Raw genomic sequence first — 15612 nt, 5'->3', positions numbered from 1 at the left:
CAGCTACTTGGAAGGCTGAAGCAGGAGGATCACTTGAGCCCAGGAGTTTGATGCTGCAATGAGCCATGCCACTGCACTCCAGCCTGGGTGACAGAGAGCCCACCTCTAAACAAAAAAAGACAAAACCCTTATAAAATTGATCTGGACAATGATGGAGTGTAGAGGACTGCAAAAACCTGAGCTACAGAAAGTGCTCCTCTCTAACGCAGTCCATGATTGAAGAACAGGAAAGCACTATATCATCCATCAAATTTAAATAACTGACATAATGCCTAAAATTCCCCCTTACCATCATTCTTTATGGTTAAAAAGGAATTCTCAAAGTGTGTTCACAAGCCAAAGATATTAATAAGCATACAGAAGAGAAAGGATTAATGGTCAGGACTGGGAAACAATGGGTTAAACAAAAGATAGTATTTTCTTTACTGCAGGTCTTCTCAACCTTTTAATTTGGTTTGTTCAAAGTGGAATTCACAATGCCAGTAAGGAAATTTGGTTATGCACTGTATCATACGCAATGAGGTAGAACCCTTTCTAGGTATTTTGGGAATTATTTCTTGAACATATTTTTGAAAAGTCTGGCTCAAGATATTGTCTGCAAATGGCAGTTAATATACAAGTATGTTTCATTGTAGAAGGGCACCTAACAGTCTACTGACATTTAACTTTTCCTTTAAATTTATAATTTTGCAATTATGTTAATGTCTCAATTGTTAATGACTGAGCAATGAGGGCATAACTTATCCAATCTGAGCAAAATGTACTTTAGAGATGAAGAATGCATGAGTGTTGTGGCATCATGGTGGTTACACTGATTATTCAGAGTTCTAATGATTCTGTTACCAATTTTTTTTTGACAGTTTTTAAAACAGTGAATTAACATTTAGATTATAATCATACACTATATACAATCAGTGGTTTCCAGAGTGATGACAATTCAGTGGGCTGCAGTGTTTATTAAAGATAATGTAGGCTGGGTGCAGTGGCTCATGCCTATTATAATCCCCGCACTTTGGGAGGCTGAGGCGGACAGATCACCTGAGGTCAGGAGTTTGAGAGCAGCCTGACCAACATGGAGAAACCCTGTCTCTACTAAAAATACAATAGCCAGGTGTGGTGGCGCACACCTGTAATTCCAGCTACTTGGGAGGCTGAGGCCAGAGAACTGCTTGAACCCGGTGGGGTGGAGATTGCGGTGAGCCGAGATTGCACCACTGCACTCCAGCCTGGGCAACATGAGTGAACCTCCGTTTTTTTGTTTGAAACAAATAAAAAAAGATAATGTATTAGAAGACAACAGATAACACTGCATATAGAAAAGGTAAGTATTTCTTGGGAACATTTGTTTTTCTATGAACAGCTTTGTACACAGTAACTCAATTTTGAGGTCTTGAGTTCTGAGAATACTGTGCACCAGATGGTTGGAATCACAGAACTGTAGGCATTGATTGCTGCTCCATATATTATTCTCACTCACCTTCACTCACTGAATACCATTAACCTCTTCTGACCGTCATTAATTTCTGACCATCAGTCCTCACTCAACAACATTCTAATTAATAAGTTCAAATTATTTAAAGCTGTTTTTATCTGTCATTTGTGTCCATTATATACTAATATATTACATTTATTGTCACTATAGTATCTGTTCCTTAAAGCATAGAAAGCAAGCATAATTCATATGTTAATAGTTTTCAAAATCACTGCATGCACAAACATATCTGGTAATTAACTGTTAACTGGCTTTTGAGTGTTTTACATTATTCAGAAATCCCTGATAGAAGTCATTTAGGTGGTTTAAGTTGAATTCAAATTGAAATTGGTTAGGATTTTTTAATGAACTGAAAACATGCTATTTTTCCTATTTAAAATAATGGGGCCAAATAAAAATAATACAAATAAAAAATAAAATAATGGCTCACATTTGTAATCCCAACACTTCACGAGGCTGAGGTAGGTAGACTGCTTGAGCCTAGGAGTTTAAGACCAGATGAGGCAACATAGTGAGACCCCATCGCTAAAAAAAATTTTTTTTAACCGAGCCAGGCATGGTGATAAACAGCTATAGTGACAGCTACTTGGCAGGTTGAGGTTGGAGGATTGCTTGAGTCTAGGAAGTCAAGGCTGCAGTGAGCTGTGATTGTGCCACTGTACTCCAGCCTGAACAAGAACAGCAAGACCCTGTCTCAAAAAAAAAAAAAAAAAAAAAAAAAAGCCAAAAAGCTAAAAAAATGGAACGTAGGCTCTGAGATCTGGGTCTCTAAAAATTTACCATTCAGTATATCAGAAATGGGTTAGATTCAAATGAGGAAAAACTGTAGTCGGTAAATTTTGTTTATATTTCCATTTAGGGCAAATACATAAAAACAACAGCCCTAAAGCAATTTCTGCAAGTTTCTTTTTGGCATTATCTGATGCTGCAAAACTGATGTGCTCTGAAGTCCTTCATACCTTTACTACACTCAAAAGGTTTTGTTCTAAAATAAAGTATCTGTTGTTCTAAAAGGGATACATGATAAGAGAATGGTTGCATCCTTTTATTGTAATCATAAACTATTCCCACCATTTGAGTTCTCTAACAGTATGTAATGATGATAATGGCAATCATTTAAAAAATAAATATCAGATACTATCCAAAGGGAATTATATGTATTTAATTATAATTTAGTCATTGTAATACAATTACAGTATTTTACAAATAGAAAAAAACACACAAATATATCTGATTTCAGTTAGGATATGGTGAAATGGAGATGATGCTTAATAAAGGATATAATTTGGCATTATATTCTAGGGTTTATAGAGATGTTAATTATTTATAAGGGGTTTCTGAAATTATTCTGCATCCATGTTAATACAGACCTTCTAAGAATGAGTAGATTCTGAGCAGAAGCAAAAGGATGTCCCACATTCAGTATAGATATGAAATAGATGATGAAGATTTTCTTATATTTAATCACATTCAAGGCTTTCTCAATTATGAAGCCTTATATGTTGAGTAAGTTGTGAAGGACGTCTAAATTCTTTACCACACTGGACACATGTATAGGGTTTCTCACCAGTATGGATCCTTTGATGCAGAGTAAGTTCTGAGCCACGACTAAAGCCCTTCCCACATTCCTTACATTCATAGGGTTTCTCTCCAGTATGAGTTCTCAGATGTTCAGTAAGGTGTGAGCCACGAATAAAAGCCTTCCCACATTGTTTACATTCATAAGGTTTTTCACCTCTATGAATTCTCTGATGTTCACTGAGTTGTGAGCCATATATAAAGGCCTTGTCACATTCCTTACATTTGTAGGGCTTTTCACCTGTATGAATTCTTTGATGATATGTAAGTTGTGTAGCACGAACAAAAGTCTTCCCACATTCCTTACACTCATAATGTTTCTCACCATGAATTTTCTCATGTTGAGTAAGATAGGCAACACGAATAAAGGCCTTTCCACATTCCTTACATTCAAAGGGTTTCTCACCTGTATGAATTCTCTGATGTTCACCAAGTTGTTTGCCACAAATAAAGGCCTTTCCACATTCCTTACATTTGTAGGGCTTCTCTCCGGTATGAATTCTTTGATGTTGAGTAAGATTCGAATTAGAAATAAAGGCTTTCCCACATTCTTTGCATTTATAGGGTCTCTCACCTGAATGAACTCTCAGGTGGTAAGTAAGTTGTGAGCCACGAAAAAAGGCCTTCCCACATTCTTTACATTCATAGGGTTTCTCACCTGTATGAATTCTCTGATGTTCATTCAGTTGGGAGGCACATAAAAAGGCTTTCCCACATTCTTTACATATGTAAGGCTTTTCACCAGTATGAACTCTCTGATGATATGTAAGGTGTGAACCAAGAATAAAGGCCTTTCCACATTCCTTACACTCATAAGGTTTCTCCCCACTATGAATTCTCTGATGGTAAGTAAGTTGAGAGCCAAGAATAAAGGCCTTCCCACAATCCTTACATTCATAGGGTTTCTCACCACTATGAATTCTCTGATGAAGAGTGTATTGTGAACAATAACTAAAGGCTTTTCCACATTTCTTACATTCATATGGTTTCTCTCCTGTATGAACTCTCTGATGTTCAGTGAGCTGTGAACCACGAATAAAAGCTTTCCCACATGCGTTACACTGATAAGGTTTTTCATTAGTATGAATTTTCTGATGTTGAATGAGATCAGAACTACGACTAAAGGCCTTTCCACATTCCATACACTCATAAGGTTTCTCACCAGTCTGAATTCTCTGATGTTGCATATAGTTTGGCTTTTTGCTAAAGGTGTTCCTATGTTTCTTAACTTCAGAGTATTTTTCTATATTATGATTTTTCTCATGTTGAATAAGGCATGACAGGTAGCTGAAACCTTGTCTACATTCCTTACATTTGTACAATTTTTCCTTGGTAGGAATTATCCGATGAAAAGTAGAAGAGGTTGAATGGCTTTCAGTGGCCCTTTCTTCACAGGTAATTTTGACACACATGTAAAGCCCTTCCTGACTTGCTTCTTGACCCTCTAAGTTGCCTTTGCACTCCATATTGTCTCCAAGACCATTGTACTGAAGGTGATGGTTGATAAGTTTCCCCATATTCTCCCACTGGAGTGATTCCATTTCATAAATTTCCTTTTCTGGAGATAACTCTTTGGTCGCACGACTGGATTCCAAGTCTGTAGAATAACAAGAAAACAAATTCCTGCTTTTGTTTACAAGGAGAAATAAAAATTCTATGGTAAAAATGATAGATGAAAATAATTCTCATAAGAATAGAATGGCTTAAACAGTATAGAAATATTTTGTGCCATTTTTCTTTAAAGGCACAAGGAGAGAATAAAGAAAAAGGAGAGCTTATAGGAAAGAAGATAATTAGAAAAATAGGTTAAGTCAGTGGTTCTCAAACTTTGGAATGGCTTAGAAACACCCAGGAGGCTTATAAAATAATAATAAAAACACCCTCTTGAAAACAGATGTCTAGCTGGACATACAATCTGTCAACAAATCCTATCAGCTCTCCTGTCAAAATTAAGAATCTGACCACCTCCACTACCACCACCCTAGGCCAAGTCACCCATCTCTCATTGTCATAACCTCTTAGCTGGTTTCTCTGCTTTCATCCTTGCTTCTATGATCTATTCTTCATACAGCAGCCAGAGGAATTCTTTCAAAATGTGGTTTATATCATGATTCCCCTGCTAAAAATCTTCCCCATTAATAGTGTGCCATCTCAGGATAAAATCCAAAGTCCTTAATATGGCTCACAAGACCCTACATGAACTTGCCCATGGCCACCATTCTTATGTCATCTCCCCCCTTGGCCACTTTTCTGATATCATCACCTACCACTCTGCTCTGGTCATAATGGCCTCCTTGGTGTTAAAAAGTGTCAAGCATATGCTTCTCCGTTTACAGTTTTGTTTTTAGAATGCCCTTCCTCTAGATACACGCATGGCTTGCTCCCTCATTTCAGTTTTCTGCTCAGCTGTCACATTATCAAAATACCCAACACACAATTTTACCTATATTGCATTTTTCACTAATGGATGTACCATTTCTAAAGTTTGACTACTGTCTCTCTGTCCCATGCTTAATCAAAGCAGGGACTTCATTTCATATACTGCTTTATCTCTAGTGCCTAACATCATTACTTACACATTTGTTGGCATTCAATATTTGTCAATAATTTTTAAAATGTAAATGTTCCTTTATTCATAAATCTCCTTAGATGCTTCTCATACAACACAAAGTTTGAGAATAGAGCTAATAATCTTTCAGTGGTTTACCCTTGTACTTGGAACAAAATCCAAATTACTATTCATGGCCTACAAGCCCCTTTTATGATCCAATTCTTTCTTAAATTTCTCCAACTTCTTCAAAATTACCTTTTAAGCCTCATTTTGAGCCACTGCTATCTTCAGGAAGAGTGTTCTAATCTTATTGGCCTGATTTAAGCTCCAAGAACATGTCAAATTCTTTCCCATTTTAGATTTTCCATATGCTGTTCCATCTGCCAAGAATGCTGTCAAAGTGGCCACCTCCTTTGTGTGTGAAATGTCCTAGCTTAAATGTCAGCTGCTGAGAAAGACTGTCCTGGATCACTTTAGTTAGGTCCATGCCATGTATTTTCTATACCTGTAATTTATTCCTAATTCTTGTTTGAATTTTTGCAATTCTAAAATTTCATTTATTTATCTGTTGCTCTTTCTACTCCTCAAGCTCTACATGTGTAGAGGGAAAATGAATGTTTTATTATATAGCTAGTCCCCAGAACACAGTATACATACAATGGTTTATTTCTTTAATATAGTTTTTCTTTTTTTTTTTTTTTTTTTTTGAGACGGAGTCTCGCTCTGTCGCCCAGGCTGGAGTGCAGTGGCCGGATCTCAGCTCACTGCAAGCTCCGCCTCCCGGGTTTACGCCATTCTCCTGCCTCAGCCTCCCGAGTAGCTGGGATTACAGGCGCCCGCCACCTCGCCCGGCTAGTTTTTTTGTATTTTTTAGTAGAGACGGGGTTTCACCGTGTTAGCCAGGATGGCCTCGATCTTCTGACCTTGTGATCCGCCCGTCTCGGCCTCCCAAAGTGCTGGGATTACAGGCTTGAGCCACCGCGCCCAGCCTAATATAGTTTTTCACATCTTTCTTTCCATGTCTTACTTAAGGCCAAATGTTCTTATATTTCCCAAAGAAGTACCTCAAAATGTCCTGTAAATAGTGAAAAGTTTACACAATAAAGGTGTTATATCATTCTGAACAAAGAAGTTGGGAAACAAGTGTACTTTTCAAATGCAGAGAAACCTATCTGATGTAACTGGATCAGCAGGCACAGGGTCTCTGACCACTGTGTATATAGGTTGTAGAATAACAGAGACTGGTAATGGGAAGAAAAATAAATACACATCAGTAAGTTCAAATTTAAACAGTCTTTTAGAAATAAGCCTCTGAAACTTGAGAAAACACACTTTTGCTGAAAAGCAAAAAGAAATTGTAGAAACAAAAGCAACTACCCCCGCCCACCTGCCATATGCACAGCACAGCTCAGTTTAACACCAATTCATGTCAGCAACATATCATGGAAAAAGACCCTGCTTTTATTTTGTTTCTTTCATAGAAGAACAATATGGTTTATAAAACACTTTGAAATAAATCAATGGGCTTATGGTGATTAAGCGAACACTATAAGGAATCAAATAAATTCAGCTGGGACCCAAAACAGCTACCTATGTGCTGGTGCCCTAATAAAAATGGGAAGAAATATAAATCTAATATGATTCTGGGGTAGGAGGCACTATGAGAACACAGGAAGGTGCTACACAGAAATCTAGAGGAATAAAGAAAAAGTTAAGATTAAAATACGAAAGTCTCAAAACTGTACCCAGAATGAGGAGTACATATAAAAATGTATTCAATTAACATTTAGCAGCTCTTTTTATTGTCAGTAATGAAAAACTATATGGTGAAAAAAGGGAAAACTGCAAAAGGGGTGATGAGTGAAGACAACAAAATGGAGTCTGAAAAGGAGTCCTCATTTTAGGAGGTTCTTTTATTCTAGCCCCTATCAAGTCCTACTGAATGTATCTCCTAAGTAGCTGTTGAATCTGTTACCTTATCACCAACACCACTGCTGACACTCAGAAGCCCAAAGCTTTTTTTTTTTTTTTTTCGAGACAGAGTCTCGCTCTATCATTCAGGCTGGAGTGCAGTGGCGCCATCTCAGCTCACTGCAACCTCCGCCTCCAGATTCAAGCAATTCTGCCTCAGCCTCCTGAGTAGCTGGGATTACAGGTGTGCACCACCATGCCTGGGTCATTTTTTTTTTTTTTTTTTTTGAGACGGAGTCTCGCTCTGTAGCCCAGGCTAGAGTGCAGTGGCCGGATCTCAGCTCACTGCAAGCTCCGCCTCCCGGGTTCACGCCATTCTCCGGCCTCAGCCTCCCGAGTAGCTGGGACTACAGGCGCCCGCCACCTCCTGGGTCATTTTTGTATTTTTAGTAGAGATGGGCCTTCACTATATTGGCCAGGCTGGTCTCAAATTCCTAGTCTCAAGTGATCCACCTGCCTCGGCCTCCCAAAGTGCTGGGATTACAGGTATGAGCCACTGCGCCTGGCCCCAAAGCATCCTGAACCACAACAAAAACCTACTCAGTAATGTTACAAGATCCTTTGTTCTAATCTCCATCTGGCAGACAGAATGGAATAGTAAATATGAAAATCACATTATGTCACCATCTTAAGATTCTTCAACAGCCTGCAAAAATTTGGGGGATAAAATCTGAACTCTTCTGCAGTATTTTTCAAATTTCTTTTGACTGCAACCTCATAGTAAGAAATACATATTATGACTGAGTACACACACAAACATAAAACAACGATGTCATAAAATTCTCTTTGCTATATGTATTATATATTCATATTTTGTTATTTTATCTCCTGTTTTATTAAAAACAACAACAAGTGCTGCTTATAACCTTCTAGGTCGTATTCACAACCTCTAGCAGGTTCTGCCTGGCCTGGCTCCAGTCAGCCTCTCCAACTCCCTTGTGGCACCTCTGCCTCACTAGACTCCAGCTGCGAAGGCCTTCTCTCAATACCTCATATACACCAAGCTCCATCCTCCTATGGTCTTCAGTACACTGTTACTTCTGCTAGGAATGCTCTTCCCTCTTCTCTCCACCCTCAGTCTCCTTACCTGCTTTTCATTCTTTCAGGGCTCACCTGAAACTTCACGTACCATTGCACTTCCTGAGAAGCTTCCCCAATCCCAGGCTCCTAGCAATGCTGTCCCAGTAATCTCTCTTCTGTTAAGACAGCCACTCCACCCACTGCAGTTTACAAGCAAAGCCTCCACAGCTCTGGGTGCTGGTAAGACCTCCACATCCTGCTATTAAGGCTGGCTTCTCCATGGAGATCTCAATTTCCATAAGCTCTTAGTGTCATAGCCCTACTATCCTTAACTTATAAAAGGAATAACCATCCACCTTCCCCTAAAAGACCACTAGAGGCCAATCCTGTAATGCCTGGTATCTCTGACTTATCTCAATACTCTTAAAAGCCTTGGCTTCCTGGGTCCTTGGTCATCCATGTCCTACTTCACTTATCCCATCCATGTCCTACTTCACTCCAAACTATGCCTTTTGGAATTCATCGTGTACTTTCTACAAAATCCTCTACAACTTCTGCCCCCACTCTGATTATTTTCTTCACCTTCTTGATCCTATTGAAACTTTGAGCATGCTACTTGGCCAGAAACAATGTTTTCCTTCATGTCTTTCCCTCCGCCTTGCTTCACCTAACCTCTCCCAAGATAGACATAATTATAGCAAGTCAACACCAACTCACCAAGGAATCAGATATACAAAAAAAAATTCAATGTTAATTTTTCTACAAAGATTCCTAATCATGACATTTACCGTCATAGAACTAATTGTATTCTATAGTCTCCTTGAAGCAACTCTAATTCAAACTCTAATTGTTATTACCCAATGAGAAAGCCAAACAGAATGATTAAACACAGGACTTTCATTTCCTGTTTTATACACTGATTGGCTCTTTACCCCTACTTATAGAATTAATCTATATCTAAAACACCATGGATTCATTAAATATTTTAATAACCTGCTATTGAATTCAAATACTACCAAACTCCTGAATAGTCTCGTATAAACAGAAGGCATTATAGCATTCATAGTAAAAAAAGAAAAAACCAAAAAAACCCACCCCTTTATATCCTCCATCTTTGATTACCAAAAGCATATGTAGAAGCCCCGAATGCTGCACCCACAGTTCTTGTAGCCACATTACTAAAATTAATAGGCTGTGGCCTAATACAAATTACCCTAATTTAAAATCTAAAAGTATATAGCCTATCCATTTCTAATATCACTATGAGGAATAATTATAACAAATTCTATTTGTTCATACTAAACAGACTTAAAATCATTGAGTATTCATCTGTAGCTCATACAGCATTACTAATTATAGCGTTTCTCATCCAAATGCCATGAAGTTTTATAGGAGCCACAGCCCTAATAACTGCCCATGACCACACAATATCAAAATGATTTTGCCTTACAAATTCAAACTATGATTCTGGCACGGTGGCTCATGCCTGTAATCCCAGCACTTTGGGAGACTGAGGTGGGCGGATCACCTCAGGTCAGGGGTTTGAGACCAGCCTGGCCAACATGGTGAAACTCCGTCTCTGCTAAAAATACAAAAATTAGCTGGGGATGGTGGCAGGTGCCTGTAATCCCAGCTACTTGGGAGGCTGAGGCAAAAGAATTGCTTGAACTCAGAAAGTGGAGGTTGCAGAGAGCTGAGATCACACCACTGCACTCCAGCCTGGGTAAGCGAGACTTCATCTCAAAACAAACAAACAAAAACCAAATTCAAACAATGAACAAATCCATAGCCAAACCAGACACAAGGTTCCCCAACTTATGATACTTAGACTTACGATTTTTCAAATTTACCATGGTAAGAAAGCAATACACATTCATTATGCTTCTTGACTTACCAACGGGGTTACACAGAATGACTTATAATATTTTTGACATTATCCAGAAGTAACCCCAACGTATGTTGAGAAGCATCTGTACTATTAGCTCGCAGACTACAGACATTATTTCCTTTAACAGAAACATGATAAGTACGGGCTAGCCTAACTGACCTAGCCTTTTGCAACAACTTTTTGGCTCCTAAGGCCAACAGATTACTTCTAACCTTTAAAACTTCAGAAAGCCACATGGTTCTATATGGAGGCCTGAGTTAGCAGTTGACAGCCTTACTAGCAACTATTAACCTGAATGGAGAATTATTTGGAATTATATCAGTATTTTTATGATCTAATTTGCCATTATCCAAATAAGACTAATGTACTAATTATGGCCATATAGTCCCTCTATCAATCACATTACAATGAGAAAAATTCACATATCACATTAATAACATCAAACCATTATTCACATGAGAAAATACTCTCATATTTATACATCTTCTACCTCTTTTACTCCTGTCACTTAACTCCAAAATTTTTCCAGGACCCATATATTGTAAATAAAGTTTAAATAAAACATTCAGTTGTGAATCTTATATAGAAACTTAAAACTCTTTACAGTAGTTCCAAAGGTTTTACTTTGTGTGGTTTCAGATACTCATAGTTAACTGAGGTCCAAAATATTAAATGGAAAATACCAGAAATAAACAATTCATAAGTTTTAAACTGTGCCATTCTGAATAGCATGATGAAATCTCACACCATCCTACTCCATCTTGCTCAAGACATGAATCATCCCTTTGATGAGCATATTGTCTAATTTTGCCATTATCCAAAAAGGATCTGCCTATTAGTCACCACCCAGTAGCTATCTCCTTTATCAGATTCAAAAAACACATTATATGTATGGCTCAGTACTAGCTCTGGTTTCAGGCATCCACTGGGGGAGCCTTGGAATGTATACCCTGCAGATAAGGGGGAACTGATGATTTGCTAAGAAAGTATGCAAGAACTGCTAACTCATGCCTCCATATATAACAATGTGGCTTTCTGCACTTTTAAAAGTTAGAATTAATCTATTGACCTTAGGAGCCAAAAACTGGTGCAACTTTGAATAAAATAAATTTCTTTTCTTCTATCATAATTTTACTTACCAACTTATTTTTACCAATTACTATAACTATTTAAAAAAAAAATACTCATTTGCCACCAGCCTATTTCCAACCCCAATATTTATTCATTCAGGGCAAGAAATAATTATTTCAAACTGACATTGAATGACTATTCAAACTTTAAAACTGACATTCAGCTTCAAGTTAGACTAATATTTGTACCAGTAACTTCTTTCATCACGATTGATTACAGAATCTTCAATGTGATATATACTTTCAGATCAAAATATTAATCAATTACTTAAGTCCATACTTATATTCCTCACAACCATACTAATAGTAGCTAATGCCACCAACCTCTTCCAACTCTTTTTTTTTTCTTCCAACTCTTTATTGGATGAAAAACAATAGAAATCATATCATTTTTACTTACTAGATGATGATATGGCCTAACAGACACAAATAGAGCAGCCTCCAGGCAATTTTATGTACAAGTATTGGAGATACTGGATTCCTATTATCAGCATCATGATTGTTACACTCAAACACATAAGAATTCCAAAAAATGTCCATACTCAACCCCAACCCTGACACTCTCTCATTAATTAGGCTTCTCCTGGCAGCAGCAACTGGTAAATCTGCCCAATTTGGTTTTCACCCATAACTACCATCAGTGACAGAGGGCTCGACACCAGTTTTAGCCTTACTTCATTCAAGCACAATAGTTGTAACAAGAATTTTCTTATTAATACACTTTACTAATAGAAAAGAAAACACAGTGGGGTGCAGTGGTTCACAATGTAATGCTAGGACTTTGGGAGGCTGAGTCAGGAGGATCGCTTGGGCCCAGGAGTTCAAGACCAGCCTGGGCAACACAGTAGACACAGACCTTGTGTCTACAGAAAGAAATAAAATAAAATAAAATAAAATAAAATAAAATAAAATAAAATCAGCCATGCATGGTGGTGCACACCTGTGGTCCCAGCAACTCAGGATGCTAAGGTAGGAGGATCACTTGAGCCCAAAAGCGTGAGGCTGCAGTGAGCCGTGATTTTGCCACTGCACTCCAGTCTGGGCAACAGAATGAGATCCTGTTTCAAAAAAAGAAAAAGAAAAAAGAAAATAACAAAACTGCTTAGGTGGTATTACCACTTCATTCACAGCAATCTGTGCCGTAACACAAAATAAGACTTAAAAAAATCATTTGCCTTTTCTACCTCAAACCTAGGTCTCCTAATTGTCACTAGTGGCATTAATCAACCACATTTAGCATTTCTTCACATCTGTACGCATGTATTTCTGAAACATACTTTTTCTATGCTCTGGATCCATTATTCATACCCTGAATGATGAAAAATATTCTAGAAAACTAGGGGGCCTATTTAAAACTATACTCTTTACCATGTCCTTACTCATTTTCAGAAGCCTACACTTAATAGGTATGCCCTTCCTTAAAGGCTTCTGCTCCAAAGATTTAATTATTAAAACAGCAAACACAGTATGCCAACACCTGAGCCCTTTAAATCATGCTTATTGTCATCTCCCTAACAGCTGTCTATAGTACTCAAATTATTTTCTTTACAATCCTGGGACAACTCTGCTTTTCAACTTTAAGTCAAATCAACAAAAACAACCCCTCCTAGCTAGTTCAATTAAATGTCTTGCAATCAGTATTATTTTCACTAATTTATTTATTTATTTATTTATTTTGAGACAGAGTCTCACTCTGTCACCCCGGCTGGGGTGCAGTGGCGCTATCTCAGCTCACTGCCAACTCCACCTCCCACGTTCACGCCATTCTCCTGCCTCAGCCTCCCGAGTAGCTGGGACTATAGGCGCCTGCCACCATGCCCGGCTAATTTTTTGTAATTTTTTTAGTACAGACAGGGTTTCACCATGTTAGCCAGTATGGTCTCGATCTCCTGAACTCGTGATCCACCTGCCTTGGCCTCCCAAAGTGCTGGGATTACAGGAGTGAGCCACCGTGCCCGGCCCACTGAATTTTTTTTATCTCCAAAAATATTATTCCCGTAACTATTCCTCAGATGACTATGCCATTCTACCTAAAACTCTTAGCTCATGCTTTAACTACCTTAAGTTTCATTATAACATTAGAACTCAACTAATAACATAAAATCTTAAATTTGAATCCTCATACATATACAAATTTTCCAACCTTCTAGGTTCCTTCCCAACAGTTGTTCATGGTTTATCACCATACCTAAACCTTTCAACAAACCAAAACAGCACCAGTTTTACTAGATTTGACTAGAAAAAGTCACTCTAAAAATCATTTCTCACTTCCAAATGATAGTTTCAATAACCATCTCCTAATTATTTTCTTCTCCTTCCTTATCTCACTTTTATTGGCTACACTCCTAGCTATCTAATTTCCCAGAGTAATCTCAGGAACAATAAAGATACCAACAAATAAAGATCAACTGACCACAACCATGAATCAGCCTTCATAACTATATAATGCTGTTATACCTATAGAAATTTCCTGAAGAAGTCCAAACTCTTCACCCTCAAAAATTACCCAATCCTTTAAATTTTCAAATCAAAAATCACCTCCACTTCATCATAACCCATTATTCACATAGTTATAAATTACTCTATTAACAAACCTAACAATACAACACCTCAAATAACAAAACTAGAACCTCAAGTCTCAGGGTTCTAAAGCTGAAATTCCACTTAAACTGTAACCTGACTCTTCTACTTGAGAAAAATTACTGTTAAATGCTATGTCAGTACTGAGAAAATAAACATAAAACCTAACTATGGATGCATTATGTGCTTTTCCTAATAATGTACTAGTACTATTATGCTTGATTGTACATTGTATATGCATGTGTAATCACACATTAAGATCCACTCCCCGGCCGGGCGCGGTGGCTCACGCCTGTAATCCCAGCACTTTGGGAGGCCGAGGCGGGCGGATCACGAGGTCAGGAGATCGAGACCATCCTGGCTAACATGGTGAAACCCCGTCTCTACTAAAAATGCAAAAAATTAGCCGGGCGAGGCGGCGGGCGCCTGTAGTCCCAGCTACTCAGGAGGCTGAGGCAGGAGAATGGCGTGAACCCGGGAGGCGGAGCTTGCAGTGAGCCGAGATCGCGCCACTGCACTCCAGCCTGGGCGACTAAGCGAGACTCTGTCTCAAAAAAAAAAAAAAAAAAAAAAAAAAGATCCACTCCCCATGCATATAAGCATATACATGAAATTACAAACAGTGCTTAACACATTGAATGGCATACTCACATGTCAGATTTACCAATACAAATACTGTTCGATATATTAAATCCTTTATTTTACACAGGACATGAAATTATTGATTATTCACAGTACATTCAGACAAATCAATCCTTGACAACAAGCTTATTACCGCCAACAGGATTTCTTTAGTACCAACCTTCAAGAAACCAGCAACTTGCTTGAGACGTGTCCCACTTCTCGTTCTGGGCCCATGAAACCTGGATGAAACTACGCCTGCCATCTGGTTCTTACTTCACGGTCACGGACTTAAGATTGCCCATTCATTCCTCTTTAATAAGACATCTCGATGGACTAATGGCTAACCAGTCCATGATCACACATCACTGTGGTGGTGTCACACACTTGGTATTTTTTAATTTAGGGAATGTTATGATCCAACATGGCTGTCATGGACTTGATACAATAAAGCAAACTGTAGCTGAGCTGAAATTGAATAGTCTTTCTCTACAGTGAAACCATAAAGTTTAATTACTCCATGTTCAGTGGACATAGTAAAAAACATGACACAAACATGTACACACGATTTCACGTTAATTAACTCCACAATCTCAAGCTATTGTACTACTTGTGGATATAAGGCTTTTATTCTTGCCAAACCTCAAAACAGGAAATCTTATATTTATTAACTACAGGTAAGGCATACATACACACACACACACATACACATACACACACACACACACACACAAAGTTCATCTAGAACTAAGTTTTAGCCCAACTCCTAAGGAATTTATCA

General features: G+C 38.1%; 1 protein-coding gene across 5 annotated transcripts in view; it reads right to left on the bottom strand.

Annotated features, from left to right (window-relative positions):
* Positions 1-2629: 2629 nt before the first annotated feature.
* Positions 2630-15612, bottom strand: part of LOC112612194 (zinc finger protein 571) — a 92714-nt gene continuing 79731 nt past the window's right edge. For 3 of the 5 annotated variants that reach the window (XM_025366391.1, XM_025366390.1, XM_025366392.1), the window contains one exon: positions 2630-4667. In XM_025366391.1, the coding sequence (XP_025222176.1) occupies positions 2974-4667 (1694 nt within the window). In that variant the 3' untranslated portion in view covers positions 2630-2973. The remainder of the gene's footprint in view (positions 4668-15612) is intronic. The other 2 variants (XM_025366388.1, XM_025366389.1) reach the window with 2 other exon arrangements.

The sequence above is a fragment of the Theropithecus gelada genome, chromosome 19 (assembly GCF_003255815.1).
Source record: "Theropithecus gelada isolate Dixy chromosome 19, Tgel_1.0, whole genome shotgun sequence".
Taxonomy (NCBI): domain Eukaryota; kingdom Metazoa; phylum Chordata; class Mammalia; order Primates; family Cercopithecidae; genus Theropithecus; species Theropithecus gelada.
This window is presented reverse-complemented; position numbering and strand designations above follow the sequence as displayed.